General features: G+C 40.5%; 1 protein-coding gene across 1 annotated transcript in view; it reads right to left on the reverse strand.

Annotated features, from left to right (window-relative positions):
• The window catches only part of Dusp16 (dual specificity phosphatase 16), an 88,658-nt gene that overhangs the window by 53,937 nt on the left and 13,286 nt on the right, over positions 1-21,435 (reverse strand). Inside the window, exon 2 of the mRNA XM_031383640.1 lies at positions 849-1,424. Coding sequence (XP_031239500.1) covers positions 849-1,076 — 228 coding nt within the window. The 5' untranslated portion in view covers positions 1,077-1,424. The remainder of the gene's footprint in view (positions 1-848; positions 1,425-21,435) is intronic.

The raw sequence follows: 21,435 nt of genomic DNA on the forward strand, positions 1-21,435 counted from the left end.
AAAGAAACCCAAAAAAGGGGGGTGGGGTAGGTGGGTAGACTTCCCTAATACATACACAATACTCCATTATTCCCAGGAATAATTTTTTCCTGATCATAATGTCTTAACCAATATTACCACACATTAATGTTACTTTCACTTCTAATGATTAGTACTTACTTTCAAAGAACTTGAAAACAATGACTTTCAGTGTGTTTGAATAGAACACAAAATGTTTAAGCTGATAATTTCATTGAGACATTAATATATAAAGAAACACAGCATGTGTCCAAATTATAATAAGTTAGCTATTCTGTATAGTTTGAAGTGGTCTTTTTCCTTCCCATGGCATGTTTGAGACAGGGTATTACTATGTAGCCCAAGCTTGCCTTAAACTAGTAGCAATCCTCCACCTCAGCCTTCCATGCTAGATAGGCATAAGCCACAATGTCTGACTTAGTTTAAAATATTCTTAATGTGGGACTGGAGAGATGGCTCAGCAGTTAAGAGTACTGGTCGCTCTTCCAGAGGTCCTGAGTTCAATTTTCAGCAACCACATAATGACTCACAACCATCTATAATGGGAATTGATTCCCTCTTCTGGTGTGTCTAAAAACAGCTACAGTGTACTCATATACATTATACATTAAATAAATAAATAAACAAACAAACAAATACACCTTTAAAAATATTCTTAATTTGACAGTATAATTGTTAATTTATTTTTAGGTATTGCAAGATTACCAAATCTAAAAAGCAACCAAAATTTCCTCAAATTACTTTCTATACTTAAAAAAGAAGCTTCAATTAAAATATTTTCTGAATTAGTATGTCTCCTTACTTAAAAAGTCATAAAAGAAAGAAATTACCTTATGCTTTGCAGAATGTTGGATAAGTTCTGTAATTAATACTTTGTCCTGTTGCAATCTTCGCTTCATCAGTTTGGAGCAGTTGATATTAATGGCTTCCAGAATGTGGGACGTATTGTATTCCACAAATGGCCGGCTATCAATTAGCAGCACTTTTTCCGTTCCACTTTCCAGCAGAGCCACTAACCTCTCAGTAACAATTTGAGTTCCAATCATCTCATGGGCCATGACAACAATAAGTCCTCTTTCCCCACCTCGTTCTTTAATTTGCCACGATGATGTAATGGTGCTGTGCTCAAAGGCTCAGCCACTCCATTGTACTAAAAATGTATGAGGTCAGGCTAGTGGTGACTGGCAAAAGGAGAGTTAAACCCATTTCAGCAAGAGCCCTCCAATTGAATGTCTCTTTCTCTTTCCTGTTGATATGCTCTTGCAAAGGATTCCCCTCACATTAGATTCCTGCAGAGATGATGGGAATATCCATTCCACAACAAAAGATGCTTTAGGGCAGCCAAGGCATTACATCATCCTTTACCTTTGCTCCCTCACTCCAGCGCTTTGCACTAGACTGACAACCTATATGAAGAGAGAAAGACAGACAGAAAACAAAGCATGGGGTCAGAAAATAAAAATGAGTATCAGATTAGAGAGTGTGTGATTCATAATATTCACTTCATTAATCTAATTCCATACTTAATCACTGTTTCATTTGAACAAACAAAAAAGATTAACTAGACATGGCTTCATTAAAAAGGGGTTATACTAACCTCAAAATATAAAAACTTTAAAACAAAACAAAATAAGGCATTCATAATTATAATTACCTGAGATCCTAAATTAAATAATTTGTATGAAGTTACAGAGAAGCAGCTTGAAGTATTAATATTCCAAATGGTTTTCTTCCATTTTACTTATTTATGCCTTGAAAACAGTACACAGAACAGTAGCAAAAAAAAAATCAGATTATATTATTAGGAGAAAAAAAATCTTTTCTGCTGGCTTAAGAATTCCTGTGATGAGTGAGCAGGTGCAGACAACAGCCCCTTAAGAAGCAGGAAAACAAGATTCCACAAACTTCAGTTCCTTTTTAGGGAAGAAAAGGGACAAAATGGCTGACATACTTGTCAACATGACTACAGAAGACCTGGGATGGACCCAGCTCTACAACAGGTGGTCTCACAGCCATGACTCTGGTCTGTTTCCACCTCACAGTCCTTGACCTGTCATAGGCTTCCTCTTTGGTTTTCATATCACATTCTCCAGAGAATCACTGACTTAGAAAATTTCATCCCTTAACCTGGGACTTGAAGACAGCATGCAGAGCCCTTAAAATGCCTTCTAATCTCACCAAACTCCTGTAAGGAACCATTTTCTGAGTAATACTAATTGAAGTTTAGTATCCATAGTTTGAGCCTGATCCTAGCCTTCACCATTCTTACATTTGTATCTATCCTGGCCCACTTTCCTTACTTGAGACATGCTCTAGGATCAGACATTTGCTGTTGGCACTCACTTTTAGAGAATAAGTACTTGGTGGAAATATTTGATTAGTTTCTCACTTCCACTCTGCTAGTAGGTAAGATGCTCAATTTAACTTTCATAATAAGTAAAACCTTTCTTGTTCCAAAAACAATTTATGATTATAAATAAATAATTGATTGCCAGGTTTCAGAACAAGATGGTAAAGCTGTCAATCATCTTAGGGTCATCTTCTCTACTTTTAAACTTAAATGTCAAGTCTGGGACATGGAGAAAAGGTATCAGGCTAGAAAGAGAAGTGGCCTGGGATTTACTGGCTATGTGAATTCCTTCTACAAAATACAGATGCAGCAATGATTATCTCTTCATAAATATTTGTTCTGAGGATAAAACTGTCTGATTTATCCAAAATTAATAAATGCAAGTGGATCAGACAGAGAGAGGAGGGGAATGCACTGGTGGCTAGATGCACAGATGAAGCTGGGCATCACAGTGCCTACCTTTAATGCTGGGACTCGAGCAGCTGAAAAAGAAGGAATTTTAAATTGCAGACCAGCCTGGGCTATCTAGTCAGACTCACTGTCTCAGATGGGAGGGCAGTGTTGTTGAACAAAGCTCACTCATGTCTAGAATCATAAAGACATTATGAGGGCTAAAGCGACAGCTTAGCAGTTAAAAGCTTGCCAGCAGCTCTCTCAAAGGACCAGGGTTCAATTTCAAGCACCCACATGATACAACCATCTTTAATTTCAATCTCAGGGAATCCAATGCCTTCTTCTGGGATCCTCTCAGGTACCAGGTACATATATGTTACACAGACATACAGGCAAACAAAACACTGATGCACATAAATATTGTCTTTTTAAAAAGACATCACTGAGTAGATCAAAGCAGTAGCAATCTACTTTTCTATACAGTCCAGCTTCCACCTTTCTCACAGAGCCTGATGCAGATGCACCTGAGAAATATTATTTTACGAACCCTACATTTAATGTATTAAATGGCCATGTCTTGTCTTTCAAGCACCAAGTTTCACTACATTGCATTTATCTTTGATATGCTTTTGTGTCAAAGAGGAATAAGAGTCATCTCTCATTTCAGAAGCTACAGCAGGAGATTTGCCTTGGCAATCAACAAACTTTTTTGAAGTACCCAGCATATTCACAGCACTGAATAAAGTCCTGAGTGCTCATTGACACACACCATGCCAATGTAAGGTCCTGCACAGAGAATGTCTGACTTCCAAACCAGAGCTTCTACTACTGGGTTACCCAGTTTTCCCTCAGCACCTGCTCCACAATGGAACTGGACTGGGGAAGAATGATGTGACTTGTCCACAAGAGTGCCCAGATGGCACAGAAAGTAGAAATCGGAGAACAAGAGAAAGCTGGTTCCAACAACAGTACTGAGTGTGGTTGGCCCCATTCAACGATGAAATCAGGAAGAGACAAAAAGCAGTGATCTGGGTTAGGAGATCAAGAGACAAAAGGAAGGAGAAGAGAGCAAATATGCACCAGCTTCCTTCAGCAGACAGTTCTACCAGGTATGACAAGGCCCGAGTTGGCTGCTGCAGGTACAGAAAGACTCTTGTCCTAACCAAGAAAGGATCTCTCTCTCTGCTCAGTCACTCTAATAGGGGATGTAACTTAAGCAGAAGGATGAGAGTGAAGTAAATTTGTACACATTCAGTATTGTACTGAAACCAGCCCAAGTCCTCTTGTCCCTTTATATCAAATTTTTGATGTTCTTAGTCCTAACTGGAGTATGTGGCAGAACCCTGCCAAGGGGTAATGGAGAGTGAAGTACCAATGACCTTCAACTCATTTCTTTTCTATTTACTTACTTACTTAATTTACAATGCAGTCATACTCCCACCCCGAACTCATTTCTTTATAATGAGAAATGTTTCAAACTTTATTGATTCTTTGTGAATTTCATAGCATGTACCCCACTACCATTCATCTTCCCCTTCATATCTCCCCTCTACCCCTGCAAATAAAATACCCTCCAAAAGGAAATAAAGTAAGATAGAATGAAAACAAAATTTGGTGTGGAAATCGTGGTGTATTACACAGTACGTCATCCAGTATACACTTTTGTCCACACACCTCTACTTGCAAATGTTCATTGCAATGAGTCATTGGTCTGGTTTGAGGTCTTTGGCTTCTACTACTCTATCAATACTGGATCCTCACTGGAACTCCTGTTGGATATCCTGCTGTTCTGTGTCATAGTGATCCTGCAGCTTTGGATCTGAAGGACTGGCCCTTCATGTACTCATAGCTAGCTAGCATAGATGTTGGGTGAGCCAACTCAAAGTCCTGGATCTGGGCCTGGGGGGAGGAAGGGTGCATAGCTGAGTTGGTCAGCTCACCAGCTCTCCTGAGCCTACACCACTAAGGAGAGTTCTCCAGTACTGCCCCAGTTGGCTCATTCAATACTGCAGCCAGCAAGAGACAGGGCCAAGCTCTTCTGTTCTCATGTCCTAGGGCTGACTCACCCATGCCTTCGCCACCAGGGCAAACTACTGTGCTGCCCTCACAGCTGCCCCCACAGAAGATGTGTGCTCTATCAGGCAGACAATGCCCCAAGCTCCCAGCATTCTAGCTGGACCCTATCCCCAGTCATCTGACCACAAGCCAGGCATGCCACACCCCATACAATATAAGGGGCAGTTTGCCTCCTCCTCTCTCTCTCTCTCTCTCTCTCTCTCTCTCTCTCTCTCTCTCTCTCTCTCTCTTATTCACTCTCTCTCTCTTCCCTCTCCTCTCTCTCTCTCTCTCTCTCTCTCTCTCTCTCTCTCTCTTTCTCTCTTTCTCTCTCTTTAGCTCTTCTTCTCTCCTTCCTCTCCTTTCCTTCTCTTTACTTAACCGGCCTATTTTCTCTTTCCTACAATAAAATATCTCATTTATACATTGCCTCCTTTTTAACTAACTCGAGCCCTGCCCACAGGTCGGCAACAAGGAGAGAGAGAGAGACCTCCAGGCCTCAACATCAGGCCCTGCTCATGGTACAACACTGGCCAGGTGAGGTACAAAGCCCGCTCTCCCAAGTGCTGTAGCAGGTAAGGTGCAGGGTCAGCTCTCCTGAGTGTGGTGGCTGGTGAGGGACAGTGCCAGCTCAGCACAGTATCTAAGACAGCAGTCCAGACCAGGGACATCTGCATGGCCTTTGGTAGTAACATGGGCTTAGGACATCAATACAGACCCTGGCTGCCATAGGACCACAAACTAGACATGGTCCCCAGCAGCAGCCTGGGCCTAGATGTCCCCCATGGCCTCAGGTGGTAACACAGGCCACTCAGATCAGCATGCGTGTGTTCCTGTGGCAGCACAGACCTCAGATATCCACATGGTCTCTGGTGGCAGCCCAGACCATGGATATCTGCTTGGCCTTTGGTAGTAATCTGGGCCACAGACATCAACAGAGATCCCAGCTGCAGCAGGACCATGGACCCACACATGGCTCTTGGTGGCAACCCAAGCCAGGATATTACCATGGCTTCCTCATATTTGCCTGTTCTTCCACATTCTCCACAGTGTACAAACCTTTGGCTTTGCTTCCTCTTGCATCTCTTCACCACATACTCCATCTTTCCCATCTCTCCATTCATCCACCTTAGTGGCACCCACAGCAGGTAACTGGGTATCTTTCTTCTGACCACCCCCCTCAATGTGGCCCAGGCCAGCACTTGGGTGTCTTAGAAGTTTTAAATACCCACAGTCTCCTTCTACCCTACTGAACTGGGCTGTTTACCATGCATGAGACCCTGTGTTCATCCTTAGCACCCCGTGCCAGGTGTTATAAACTGCCATTGTGCTAAAACGCCAACACTGCACTGAAGTTTCTTCAATTCCTATGTTGTAGATAACCCTCACCTGACCTTAAACACCTAACTGGTAACCACTGCTAAGAGTAAGTAGCTTCTGATTTCTTCCTAAGAGTATTTAAAATAAATATAGAAAACACAATGCTACTTGTCTTATCCTTTGTTCAAATATTACTTGGAATATACAGTTTTATATCTTGCTTTTTTCTTCCATCCATAATACTCCAATTTGGTTTTTTAAAAACATTACATTTAGAAATTAGCAAACAGGCAAATTAACCATTTCTTGGGCCAGGGAAATGGCTCCATTTGTAAAACTCTTGCTATGCCATAGTGAGGACCTGAGTTCAGCTCCACAGCACCTACAGAAGGCCAAACACACACTGGGATTCCAGTCCCCTCAAATAAGACAGAAGCAGACACAGGAGAGCCCCAGAAACTGTCAGGCCAACAACATGACGTTTACAACACATCCTGGCTCTTACAAGTGAAAAGCAAGTATCCACACCTAAGGCTATGTTCTGACATCTGACATGTGGTTGGTAACATACACACAGAGTCACAAACACACACATCATACACATACACAAATGCCAATCCTAGTATGTGAATCAAATGATTCATGCTTTATATGCTGTGACTTCTAACATTAACAAAAATTGTATAATAACTTCCTCCTTAAATTTATTTTTTAGTTGTTTTTATATGTAATACATTGAATGTTTTAGATTCAATGAGAAGGTATACTGGACTTCCTGATAGAAATAGAGTTTTAACTATCAAAATTCACTCTATAACGACATCAGTGAAAGATGCTGCTAATTCTGTTCTGCGTGAGAACTGTCAAGGTGCAGCTTGTTTTGAGTAAAGGAACAATATAAAGACTAATATTATAAAAGAGTACCAATTATCTGTCCTTAAAATAAGTAAGAGGAGACGGGCAGTGGTGGCCCATGCCTATAATCTCAGCACTTGGGAGGCAGACGCAGGCGGATTTCTGAGTTCGAGGCCAGCCTGATCTACAGAGTGAGTTCCAGGACAGCCAGGGCTACACAGAGAAACCCTGTCTCGAAAATACAAAAACAAAAATTAAGAGGAAAGACATCTAGTTCACTTTCCTCAGTCCCTGCAGCCATCAGTGTACCCAACTGGGTTGATTTTTGGTTTTTGGTTTTTTTTTCTGGAGTACTGGGGATTTAACCCAGGCCCTTACACACATAAGAGATAAGTATTTTCAACTCAGCTGTGTATCTTGCCCATCCTGGTTTTTTGTTTGTTTATTTGTCTGTTTTGTTTTGTTTTACTTTTTATTTTGAGATGACCTTGTAAAGTTTTCTACACTCACCTTAAACCTGCTCTGTAGGCTAGACAGCCTTGACCTTGTAACCCTCAAGTCTTAGCCTTCACAGTGAATATGATGACAGCTCTGCACCACAAACCCTTCCAGGATTTCCCTTTCCCCTCCACATTACTATTGAACGGTTCTACTAAACATCTTCCTAGATAGATCCGAGATCAGTTGTAATGAGGAGATGTTCAACTACAAAAACGAAATGTTCCTTTTTTCCTTCTACTCATGGTTACTTTATGTCAACAAGAGTTCTCAATTACTAGGCACTGCTGCCCTGAGCTCACCCACATGGCCTAAGTCAGGCAGGGAAGGAAGGAGGTTCCACAAACATTTCAAATGACCGTCTGGAAATTGAGAAGGCAGGAGCTCCCACTGTATACTCATTTCTTGAAGAAAAAGATTTGCAAGTCTAGAGCTTAAGTTCAAATTCTCAGCAAGTCATGGGAAGGGTAGAATCAGGCATGAAGTTTATTAAACTACAAGCTATACTTAGTTTCCCCTCCAATAAAGATTGATAAAACAAGATACAAAATAAAAGACTTTTTGGGGAGCTCTAAATGAATGGTACAAATCTACATGGAGGACTAGATTTGTTGCAAGGGAAGAAGGACTAGATGAAGAAGCAAGCAAAAACATCTTAGGCTTTGACCTTTGGAATTCTACGGGGATTCTGTGGATAACAGAACTAGTAGAAGGTTGAGGTTGTGGCTTAATAACAGAGTGAGGCGCCCTAAGCAACACTAGCACCCCCTCCTGTCAGAAACTGAAAATCAAAACAAACAAACAAAAAACTGACAGAAATTCAGAGATCAAAGCAAACCCAAAAGACAAAACAAAAAACCAATCCTCACCAAAATAGCCATGAACTTAACATGTTTGGTCCACATTTTCCTACCCCTAAGACATAAGTATTGACAAGTGATAGTAACAGAATACACTGCTTGAAGAAACTCTTTCTAAGCAACTAGACACGGAGACAAATGCACAGTAAAGCCTAGCCTCTCTCACTGAGAGGCAGCACTCAGCACATTTACACTGTTTACATGTTTCCAGAACTAGAAATGAAGGTTACAACTGCAGCTAACTTTCTTTTTTTTTTTTAAGATTTTTTTTTAAGGTTTTTTTTTTTTTTATTTATTTTATGAATGTGAGTACACAGACATACCAGAACACCAGAAGAGGGCATCAGATCCCATTACAGATGGTTATGAGCCACCAAGTGGTTGCTGGGTTTTGAACTCAGAACCTCTGGAAGAGCAGTCAGTGCTCTTAACCGCTGAGCCATCTCTCAAGCCCCAGCTAACTTTCAAAAATTAACTCTCTTTTAAGACACTGGTGGGCCAATGCATGGGTGGGGCCAAAAGTATGAAAAGTCTTAAAGAGTTTCTGCTAGCCAGGAGTAGCATACACTTGACACTGTTTCAGTTAGAGATCATGTCTTTCTTCTTAGAATTGCCTCCTGTTTGTTATGTTCACCTGTGTCAACAGCTAGCTTCCATTCCCTGATCTACCTGAGCCCTGATTCTTCTCACACTACCTTCCCTTTCCTCCATTAGCCATGAGTCTATTAGACAATACTCTTGCAACCTCCGTTCATTCACTGACCCACATCTCATGCTTTCTCCTAGCTTCTTGCAGGAAAACTAAGGGCCTGTTCACTAGAAGAGGAGCCTGGATATGGGTGGCCATCTGGGGTGGGAACGCAAGGATACCTAAGAGGGAGCCACTAAGCAAGAGGAAATGTAGGGAATCTCATCAGTACAGAAAAGGTTTTTATAAGGCTACTCGTAGATATCCCAGTCAATTAGAAAGTAATTATCAGACACCTAGGATGTGCCAAACACTGCTTTGAAAATGCATTAACAAATGCTAATTATTCATTATGAATTATAACTGTAAATGTATTGCTCAGTTTTAAATTAAGCAAGTAAAAAAATTCTTGCTCTTTTAGAATTTAGTACTAGAATGCTGAATTAGTCATTTTTCCATTACTTTAAGAAAATCTGAAACAATTAACTCATTAGGAGAAAACACTGTGTGTTCATGTACACGTACATGTTCTTGCGTGTTCCAGGGGTCAACCTGAGGTGGCATTCAATCAGATGCTAGTCACTGGTTTTTGAGACAGGGGCTCTCACTACAACCTAAAGCTTGCACATTAAGATAGATTGCCTGAACAGCAACTAGAGGGAGCTTCCTGTAATCTGCCTTCCCAAAGGTGGAAATAAGTACCACCTTACCCAGCATTATTATTTAAAACAATCTTTAAGTTTAAATATGTTTCGATTATACTCTTTCCCTTCCCCAAATCCTTCCAGATCCTTTCCACCTCCCTATACATCCAACTTTCTTTCGCAAAAAAAACAAATAATAACCCAATGCAATAAACCCCTTTCAAAACTAAGAAAGCAAAACTCCACCCCACCCCATATCCCCACACACACATACAAACCACATCAAACTGTAACCAAATAAGAACAAACGAATAAAACTGTGGAGTCCATTATATGTTGACTAACTATTCCTGAACATGAGGCCTGTTTTGGAGTGGCTGATACACGCAGTGTCACTCTATTGAAGAAAACTGATTTTCCTTTCCCAGCAGGTATGTGACAGCTCAGTTGTTAAACTTAATCTACTGGCTAACTTTTTTTTCTTTCTTTCTTAAAATGATTTATTTATTTTTATCTTATGTACATGTGTTTTGCCTGCATACACATGTGTGTCTATGTGAGGGTGTCAGATCCCCCTGCCTGGTACAGACAGCTGTGAGCTGCCATGTGGGTGCTGGGAATTGAATCTGGATCCTCTAGAAGAATATCGAGTGCTCTTAACTGCTGAGCTGTATCTCTAGCCCCATGGCTAGATTTTCATTCATTTAAAACAAACAAAACAAAACAAAACAAAACAAAATAATAAAATAAAATATAGTAAGATGAAACAAAATTTATCACATTGAAGTTGGATAAATCAAACCAACAGAAGGAAGAGAGCCCAAGAGAAGGCACAAGAAGCAGAGACCCATCACATTCTGACACTCAGGAATACCATCAGAACACTAACCTGGAAGCTATAACACCGAGGCAGAGGACCCGGTGCAGCCTGTGCCTTAGTCTCTGAGCTCATAGGAGCTTTACTCATGTTGATTTAGAGCACTGTGTTTTCTTGGTGCCCCACATCCCCTCTGGCTCTTACACTCTTTCCATCATGGGAGGTCCCTGACCTCTGAGGGGAGGGATTTGATAGAGACATCCCATTTAGAGCTCAGTGTTCCAAAGTTTCTCACTCTGCATAATGTCTGGCTACAGTATAACAAGCATTTTACATGGGTGTTGAGTATTGAACTCAGTATTCTCCTAATTAAATGGCAAGAAGTTTACTGACTGTACTTGTCTTAGTTAGAATTTTTTTTGCAATGATGAAACACCATGACCAAAAAGTAAGTTGGGGAAGAAAGAATTTATTCAGCTTACACTTCCAGATCGTAAGTCCATCATTGGAGGAAACCAGGACAGGAACTCACACAGTTGGATCCTGGAGGCAAGAGTAGATGCAGAGGCCATGGAGGGAAGCTGCTTATTGGCTTTCTTCACGTGGCTTGCTCAGCCTTCTTTATATATATGTATGTATACGTTCTCTTTTTTTTAATTTATCTTTTATTTTTTTGGTTTTTTGAGACAGGGTTTCTCTGTGTAGCCCTTGGCTGTCCTGGAACTCACTCTGTAGACCAGGCTGGCCTCGAACTCAGAAATCCGCCTGCCTCTGCCTCCCAAGTGCAGATTAAAGGTGTGCACCACCACTGCTTGGCTCAGCCTTCTTTTATATAGAACCCAGGACTACCAGCCCAGGGATGGCACCACTCACAATGAGCTGCACCCTCCTACATTGATCATTAATGGATAAAATGCCTTACAGCTGGATCTTATGAAGGCATTTCCTCAACTGAGGCTTCTTTCTCTCTGATGACTCAGCTGTGTCAAGTTGACACACAAAATCCATTTCCCCAGTCCCTAAAAACGATATTTGGCTTAGAGTTCTGGAAACTTCAGTCCAAAATTGAGCAGATTCAATGCTCTCAGTACTTGTGGGCATGTTAGGTAGGAATGGCTAAGAATGGTAGGGCAGGTAAAGTGTTCATATAGCAAACCAGCATGGAATTCCTGTTAGAAAGCATGTCCCTTGTGACCTAAAATCTTCCCACCAAGATCTCACCTCCTAACGACTCCAGTACTTCCCAATAACATTAATCTGGGGACTCAGTCTTCAACAGATGAACCTTAGAAAGACTTTCAAAATGTAAAATATAAGGTACACAAAATAGACAAAATAAAATGTTATGCTAGTGAAAAGTGTTATGGAGAAATAAATGAAGCAGAGTTTTAAAAGGTAAGAGATGTTGAAGGCAGCTCAAACTCACCAACCAGTCAGAGGCCTTTTTTCCAAAGGAATCACAAAAATAAAATCATGGAGGTGAGAAAGCAAGCTAAGAGGACACCTGGAAGACTGAAGCTCTATGCCAAAAGCATGATTGAAAATAATGAAGATACTGGCCAAAGAAAATCCTGAATTAGGCAAATTCTAATAAAAGATATGGCAGATATTCAGTCTTCAGAATTATACTTATATTTACTAAAAACGACACATTTCTAGGCAACTGAGGTTTTTGTTTGTTTGTTTTGGTTTTTCGAGACAGGGTTTCTCTGTATAGCCCTGGCTGTCCTGGAACTCACTCTGTAGACCAGGCTGGCCTCAGAAATCTGCCTGCCTCTGCCTCCCAAGATCTGGGATTAAAGGCGTGCACCACCACTGCCCAGTGGCAACTGAGATTTTTTAACTTTAGGGTCAAATATACACAAGTATGTATGTAGGTGAGTCCACACACATACTAAAAAAGTTTAGTACATTTTCTTCCTTTAACACTGCAGAGGAGGTGCTGTGGTTCCTTAATTAGTGTATGTCTTGCCCAAGAAACACCAACACTGTGACAGGAAAGATATGTTCACACAGTATACTGCTGCTTAGAACACAAATGTTTATATCTAGTAAGAGAGTCTGGAGGGTTTTCAGTTTTTTGGCAAGGAATGGAGTAAAATAAGACATAGTAAGCAAAATATATGTATGAAAAAAAGTCTATACAAGAAAGTATTTTTTAAATTTTTTTTAAGGTAATTTATTTATTTTTATTTTATGAGCACTGGTTGGTGTTTTGCCTGTATGTGTGTCTGTGTGAGGGTGTCAGATCTCCTGGAACTGGATTTACAGACAATTATAAGCTGCTATGTAAGTGCTAGGAATTGAACCCTAGTTCTTTGGAACAATAGTCTGTGCTCTTAACTGCTGAGCTATCTCTCCATCCCCCTTAAAAGTCTTTTTATTAAAATAAATGTTTTCAAGATATTCTTCTTGTCAAAAGATGGATCAAATAGCTCAGAGGTTGGTAACAGTAACTTCAGAATCTTTATCTGTATATTGTACCCTTGGCCAATTCACTGCCATAACAAATCGACTATGAGAAAGAAGAGGCATATGTTTCTGACAAAGGACAAATTACCACAAGTACTAAGACAGGGCAAACAAAGGTGGATAATCTGGAAGCAGTCTAATGAAAGAAAGGTTGCAATTTAATTTCTCAGAGACTCTCAGTTTTAGAGATAATATCTTGTGTATTGTATGGATGCTTCACCAGTCAATTTAAAAAACCTATGGCCTGTAGGAAAGGGTAGAATAGAGGGTGGGACATCCAGGAAGCAGAGAGAATTCTGGGATAGAACAAGGCGCAAGATATTCACCTAGGAAGATGTGACAAGATGGATGCATGGTACCTGAGCACAGATAATGAGCCATGTGGCAGAGTGTAGATTAGAATAAATGGTTTAATTTAAATTATAATCTAGTCAGAGAAGAGTCTAGCTAGAAGAGCCTAGCTATATGTCCAAGGTATTTGTAAATATATTTTGAGTCTGAGTCATTTCAGGGAGCATAGGGCTGGGAGGAAGAACCAGGACTTAGTTTCTACAATCAGTAACCCTAGAAGCATGCAATGAAATGCAGTCATGTTGGCCCATGCCTCTGAGTCAGTCCAGCACTTGTGAGATAGAGGCAGGAGAATCAGACACTCAAAGTCATCCTTGGCTGCAAAGGGAGTTTGGGGCCATTCTGTGATATGCATGAACTTGCCTTAAGGGAGGGAGGGAGAGAGGGAGAGAGGGAGGAAGAGAGGGAGGAAGGGAAGAAGGGAAGGAGGGAGAGAGGGAGAGAGGGAGGGAGGCAGAAAACATTAGCAAATGATATCACACAGTCTTGCTATTATTTATTGGTAGGGCTGATTTAAAAAAAAGTGGGGGGTGAGTGGGCAGAATAGAAGATGAGCTACACACACACACACACACACACACACACACACACGAAAATTGATGTTACTCTTTGAGAGGTGAAAACCCAGCTGTCGCTTCACCAAAGAACGTGTAGAGAATATTAACTGTGGGGCTGGAGAGACGGCTCAGTGGGTAAGAGCACTGACTGCTCTTCCAGAGGTCCTGAGTTCAATTCCCAGCAACCACATGGTGGCTCATAACCATCTGTAATGGGATCTGATGCCCTCTTCTGGTGTGTCTGAAAAGAGTGACAGTGTACTCACATATATAAAATAAATAAATCTTTAAAAAAATATATTTATCGTAAGGTAAAGAGCATTTGCCTATCATCCTCAAGGTGTGTGTGTGTTTACTGGTGACAGAACCTTATGCATTCTAAACACATTGTCTACAGCACTGAACTACATCTCAGATGCCCAGAAAATTAAAAGTTCAATTATGACTTGTGACTAAAAACCTGAATTTTAAAATATATCAGTTGGGGCATACTTTTTAATATAAAAAGAGTCCTTCTATATATAAGGGACTTATTCTGATATTTGTGTTAGTTAATATAGTACTACTACTCGTAAAATATATTTTGAGTATTAAAAGTTTCCAGAGCAAACCTGCTTAAATAATCACAAATGTAATAAAGTATGACTTGTCATTCCTCACCAAAAAGGTGCAAATTCCTCTGGCAAAGCAAAGCATAGGCTTAGGTCACCATTGTCAGCTCCCAAGAAGACAAGCAGAGCAAGGCTTGAACAGGTTCCAGACATGGCCTTCAAGCACAGACCACACCTGCTTCCAAGGCCCCGGGGCTAAAAATAACTCTGGGGCCTCAAAAAAATGGGATATCAGCCAAGCTCAGGGGTAACTGCTGGCCCCTTGCTCAGCTCTGCTTAGTGAAAGCAGGAGCTACAAAACTGTTATAACACACGCACACGTGTACACGCACACACAGACACACACGTGTGCGCACTCACAATTTCCTTCAATAGGTTTCTGCACCAAGCACACACAACTCAGGCAGGCTCAGTTTCTTTATAGCTTCCAACCAAAACGAATCCTAGGAATTCAGAAAAAAATTAAATAAATGTGAGATTCCATCATGTATTGTTTTTAAAGGAAAAAAAATAGACAGGACTCAGGAGACCTTGTTCTAATTTCAACTTTACCAAACTGCTCAGAGGCCATATAAAACATGCCACTGGACACTCCCAGGCCTGTGTTTGTATAATGGGTGAAGTGAGGAACTGAATGACATCTAAGATTCTTTCACTAGTAACCTGAAGATGCCACTGTGAGTGTATCCTAGGGTCTAAATAGTGTCGGAACAGAAAGGTGCCAGCATTAAATCCTCACATTAAAAAGATAACTGAGGCCACACAGAGTTATGGCTGGAGTTTTCCAAGGCTTGATCTGAAATAACTATTCCCATTTCTCTGCAAGTCTCGGGATAAAAGGAGGCCGTGTAGCAGAGAGATGAGCAGCACCACTGCTCACCCACCTCAGGAGCCTAGGCAATACAGGCGATATGAACTCTAACATCACTGCATTTGTCTACACGCGCACACATGCATGCATGCACACATTTGCAGTGGGTGCTGAGATTTTAATAACATGAGGAAGCTACACCACCAGAGAAACAGAGTGGCAGGGCCAGGGCCCGGGCAAAAGAATAGGACAGCACAAGAAGCAGAGACCTTGGCAAAGCCAAGGATGCTACCTGACCTCTTGGTTACTTTTCATTGTTTGTCTTTTCCCTGTGATGTTTTCCATCCTCTTATTGAATTTGAGTTTCTGTGCTTTCCCTTTGTTCTAAAACACTGTCATTCCTCTTCTTTCCCTTGCTCCTCTTTATAGTTCTCCCTTCACAATTAAAAACAGAGCCTCACCGGGCAGTGGTGGTGCACGCCTTTAATCCCAGCAGAGGCAGAGAGGCAGGCGGATTTCTGAGTTCAAGGCCAGCCTGGTCTACAGAGTGAGTTCCAGGACAGCCAGAGCTACACAGAGAAACCCTGTCTCAAAAAAACAAAAACAAAAACAAAAACAGAGCCTCTAGCATTTTAAGGTTAAGCCCTTAATATTAATTCATTTTCTGTGGTGTTATTTCCTTTGGGGGGCTGGGGGTGGAGTGTCTGCCAAGGTGTTCTATCAACATTTAAAATCTTTTTTACTGGTCATGCAGTGGTGGCACACACCTTTTACCCCAGCACTTTGGAGGCAGAAGCAGGTGAATCTCTGTGAGTTGTAGGTTAGACTGGCCTACAAAGCAAGTTCTAGTACAGCCAGGGCTACACAGAGAAACACTGTCTTAAAACCAAAACAACAACAATAGTAATATAAATAAACTATTAAGATAAAACATTTTAAATTAATTAAATTTTTATTTTAGAGAAATAAAAAAAAAAATCCCAGCTTGACATTTCATACATAGCTGGGTCCACGAAGTAAACATCCTTAACTTCCTGTCAAGACAGGCTAGAGCACACAGACTGTATAGCATGTGACCAAGTAAGTTAAGCAAGAAGAAGCACCCTGGAAGGGTATACAGTCAAATCCACCATAAGTTGTAGAAAATAACTTGAAAACATGACTGGATAAATTTCACTTGGTAACTCTTTACAATGGACAGAACAGAAAATTGAGTCAAGGAAACTTAGATGCAGCCCATATGATTTTAGATGTGTAAGGATGGGTTCAGACTAGAACAGTGACTGAATGGTCTGACATAAAAAGAAAGCATCAAAAGACTGTTGAGGATCTAAAGCTAGATCAGTGTGCCTAGTAGCAAAGCACACCTTTATTAACTTACAGACTGACAGTGCTCACGAAAATGGCCATCTACACTACACCATTAAATTATTCTATAATAACATCTGAAAGATCTTGGTACCCTAATCTGTCACTGCTTCATATCAGCTAATATAAAATTAAGTGAGCATTATATCCAGGTTCAAGTTTCTGTTTACAAATAAAGTGCACTGGGCATAGTGAAAGGTTAAAATAAGATGGTGGTGTTATACATCTATAAATCACAGCATTCAGAAGACTGATCTTGAATTGAAGGCCGATATCATGATGCTCTTCTGTAAGTTAAACACACACACCACAGAGGAGGCGGGGGAGAAACACTAAGCTCATGCTCAGGCCCTGCATTTTTTGTTTGGTCTTAGCATGCCATGCTAAGAATGTTCAGAGGAAGGAAGATACTGAAACGAAAGTGCTAAGCTCTATTTTCTCAATAAACTAAATACAATTATTTTTCATCATTATCCAAAATCCATTTTATTGTAGTATCATAGAGTTCATTCCATGGTAAATGGTAGTATAAAAAACCACCTTATTAAAAATTTCAATGTCAATAATGCTATAAGATACAAGATACTCAGTATGTGCTATGATTTGAAAGTGAAGTCTCCCTCTACCTGCCCCTCAAGAACTTGGTCTAAAGCTGATGGATATTGATACAATCAGCAAAAAGTGGCTGGACCACCCCCCATTTATCAGGTGAAAGAAGGAGAGTCATTAGAAGTTCAAGGCATCCTTGGCCACACAGTGACTTGGAGATGAGACTGATCTAAATGAGACTCTGTCTCGACAGCAACAACAACAAAAAAATATTTTCAGGCATGGTGGCTCATGCATATATATAATCCAAGCACTCAGATCTCAAAACAAGAGAGCCACAAGTTTAGAGCTAGCCTAGTCTACAGAGGCCCTGAAAGATACAAACATGTTCCTAGCCTTTTCCTGTCTGTCTGTGTGGTTTCTGGCTGTCATGAAATGAGCAACCTCTTTCACCACACCTTTCAAACCATGATGTTCTCCTCACCACAGACCTAAAGGCAATGGCCAACCAACAAGCCCTAAACCAAAATAAATCCTTCTTTTACATTGTTTCTCTAGCAAAATATGTAGGTCACATAAAGCAAAACAAGTAGACAGGTATTAGGTAATGTCTCTTTTCCATGTGTAAAATTAATAGGAAGGGCATAACAAACATATTAAGTTTTCATAAGGGAAATTTAGTATAAAGCAGATTATAAGGTTGTCCACCATGAAACTCTGGCTTAACACTAAACTACCTAATTCCACCATCTCATCTAATATGTAGTGAATGGCATAGTTAGAGCCTAAGAATTATATTCACAAAGTTCTACTGTTTAATCCTACTGCACCAACTCTTAATTAGGCTCAAAGAAAACATCATCATTTGCTATCAACATTTAAGCATCACATAGCACTAAGTAAAAGAGAAAGGTATTTTAAGCATGATACAATTAATGTTCAGTTTTCTTTCCTTCCTGAATACTGTTCATTCTTTTTTTAATTCTGGGGTTATGGACCTTAGCTAATCTGTAAAAGCCTAAGGAAAAAAAAATGCCTGAGTTAAGAATATAGGTGTGTTCGTTTATTGAGTACCATGTATCCAACTTACACTTTCTCCTTCCATCTAATCACACAAATTACTTCAAAAACTGGTAAAAACTACCTATCTAGTCCTACTTCTGGAGATTAAATCTTGAGTCTAGAATGAAAACTGAAATTTCTATTATTAAAAATGTTACTGGGGGCTCAAGGATCTGGCAAACACCCTGACCTAGAGATCTATCTGGCCTTCCTTTCACCGTGTGCAGTCATTCAGCTGGTGTACAGATTGTTCAGTCTTTCTCACCTTGAGGACACACAGCTACAAAAAAATAAGTTTGAAATAATAATGCTGACAGGATAAACCAGGCATGGTGGTGCACGCCTATAATCCCATTCCTCAAAAGGCTGAAGTAAGAGAATCAGAAATTCAAGGCCATCCTCAGCTACAATACAAACTTAAGACTTTATCCAGGCAGGTGGCACAAAGAATACAGAATACCAGAAGCAAAAGCATTTCTATTTCACTAGTGTCTTAGTTGGGGTTTATACTGCTATGAGGAGATACCATGACCAAGGCAACTTGTAAAGGAAGTTTAGTTAAAGAGTTGCTTACACTTTTAGAGGGTTAGTCCATTTCCATTGTGGCAGGGAACATGGCAGCAGGCAGGAAGGCAGGCATGACACTGGAGCCATAGCTAAGAGCTCATATCTCATTCACAAGTGGCAGCAGAAAGACAGAGCGATCCTGACATGGGCTTTTGAAAGCTCAGAACCCACCTTAGTGACACACCTCCTCCTACAAGCCTACACCTCCTAACCCTTCCTTAACAGTTCATCAACTGGGAAATAAACATTCAAATACCTGAGCCTATAGGGAGACGTTCTTATTTAAACCACCATACCAGATCACTATGTGAGTACAAAACAATTAAATTATGTTTAAATAAAAAGTATTTCATAAGCAGGGTGGTAGTGGCGCACGCCTTTAATCCCAGCACTTGGGAGGCAGAGGCAGGCGGATTTCTGAGTTCGAGGCCAGCCTGGTCTGCTCCAGGACCAGGACAGCCAGGGCTATACAGAGAAACCCTGTCTTGAAAAACCAAAAAGAAAGAGAAAAAAAGTATTTCATAAAGTATAGCATCTTCTTTAAAAAGGGAGTAGTTACAAAATCAACAAGATATTGATTAATCAGTAGTTCTTAATGTTGGCTGTAAATTTAAGTTACCTAGGAGTGCTAAAATATCTTGAACCTCAGAATCTCTGAAGAATGAAAACCAGTAGTTTTTGCATAGGCAAGTGTAGATGGATTATTTTCCAAGAAGAGTTCAAAGGACAGTCTTTTGAAACACAGAATTTAAAAAGGATCAAGAAGAAATTCCATGACACGTTATACTGTGATTTACCTGGTGTGGATCTGTTATAATGTGCTCTAAAGTCTGAAAAACTGTTTAGGCAAGAGAGCAAGTTTGTCAACATCACAACTGTAATTTCAAAGGAGGTGGGGTATAGAGCATAGTAACTCAATTGAACAGAACAAGAGGTCAGAAGCAGAGGTCCTGAGTTCAATTCCCAGCAGCCACATGATGGCTCATGGCCATCTGTACAGCTACAGTGTACTCATACACGTAAAATAAATAAATCTTAAAAAAAAAAAAGAATGTAGATATCAGAGAATTGAATATATACAAAAATTTGTACAAGAATATAGTACTATGGCAATTGATGGCTACTAGAAGAGAGGGGCATCAGTTTTCTTCAGAGACACTGCCCATGCTCAGTAGATAGCTCCACACCCACGCACATCCTGCCAGCACTAAGTCTACTCTATAGGCTTAAAAGAGAGAGAAAGAAAACCATGAACTTAGGAGAAAATAGTGGTTGGCAGTGAGGATCCAGGAAAGGTTGGAGAGGAGGGAACTGGGAATAGAATTGATCAAAATACATTACATGCATAAGCTACACCACTCTTGGGACATATACCCAAATACAGAGACACTTGCTCATTCATATCCATTTATGCTCTATTCATAATTACAAGAATGCAATATTCAATCAGTAAAGGCAAATAATAAGTAAGCCATCCCCCACCCCCATAATTTGTTAATGACTACACTCAGACTGTTGTTTTTTAAGAGTCTTATGTAGTTCAGGCTGATCTTATTTACTATGTAGGGAGGATGACCATTTATTTGCCACAAAATCACCTGAGTATGTGTTTCATAGGAGCTACAGGGAAGTCAAAAGAATGAGATTTTCTATTGTACATGACTTATGTTATTATTATAAAACTAAGAAACTATAAAATATTAAATGTCATGAATATTTACACTAACTAGATTTTTAAGTCATATATAGGATAAAATGTAAATAAATGACTTAGTTACACACTTTAAAGGTTTCAGTAGAGTTTTTAGACAGCATTTAGAAACCAGATGGTAATGGAATTAGACATCTCCTTACACCATTTAAAGCAGCCACTAAGTACATATACAGCATATTCTTAAATCCCAAATGCCAGGAAATCAAGAGGCTCTCAGGACCTAATAGAGAGAACATTAGCTAAAATACCCAACAAAGGGGAGAGAGAACCTGTAGAGACCATATCTAGAGGTTAGGCACGGCTCCCGGTTGAGGGATGGGGCCACCCATCCATCTCAAAAAATATTAGTCCAGAATTGCTTTTGTCTAAAGGAAATTCAGGTACAAAGAGTGGAACAGAGACTGAAGGAAAGACCATCCAGAGACTGTCCCACTTAGGGATGCATCCCATCTGCAGACACCAAACCCAGACACTATTGCTGATGCCAAGAAGCACTTGCTGATGGGAGCCTGGTATAGCTGTCCAGAGGGGCTCTGTCAGAGCCTGACCAATACAGATGCAGATGCACGCAGTCAACCTCTGGACTGAGCATGAGGACCCCAATGGAGGAGTTAAGAGAAGGGATTTGAAATCCCATAGGAAGAACAACATTATCAACTAACCAGACCCCCCAAGAGCTCCCAGGGACTAAACCACCAAGCAAAGAGTACACATGTAGGGACCCATGGCTCCAGCCCCATATGTAGCAGAGGACTGCCTTATCTGGCATCAATGGGAGGGGAGATCCCTGGTCTTGTGGAGGCTTGATGCCCCAGTGGAGGGGAATGCTAGGACGGTAAGGTGGGAGTAGATGAGTGGGTGGGTGGGTGGGTGAG

This window comes from Mastomys coucha, unplaced genomic scaffold, assembly GCF_008632895.1.
Source record: "Mastomys coucha isolate ucsf_1 unplaced genomic scaffold, UCSF_Mcou_1 pScaffold20, whole genome shotgun sequence".
Classification (NCBI taxonomy): domain Eukaryota; kingdom Metazoa; phylum Chordata; class Mammalia; order Rodentia; family Muridae; genus Mastomys; species Mastomys coucha.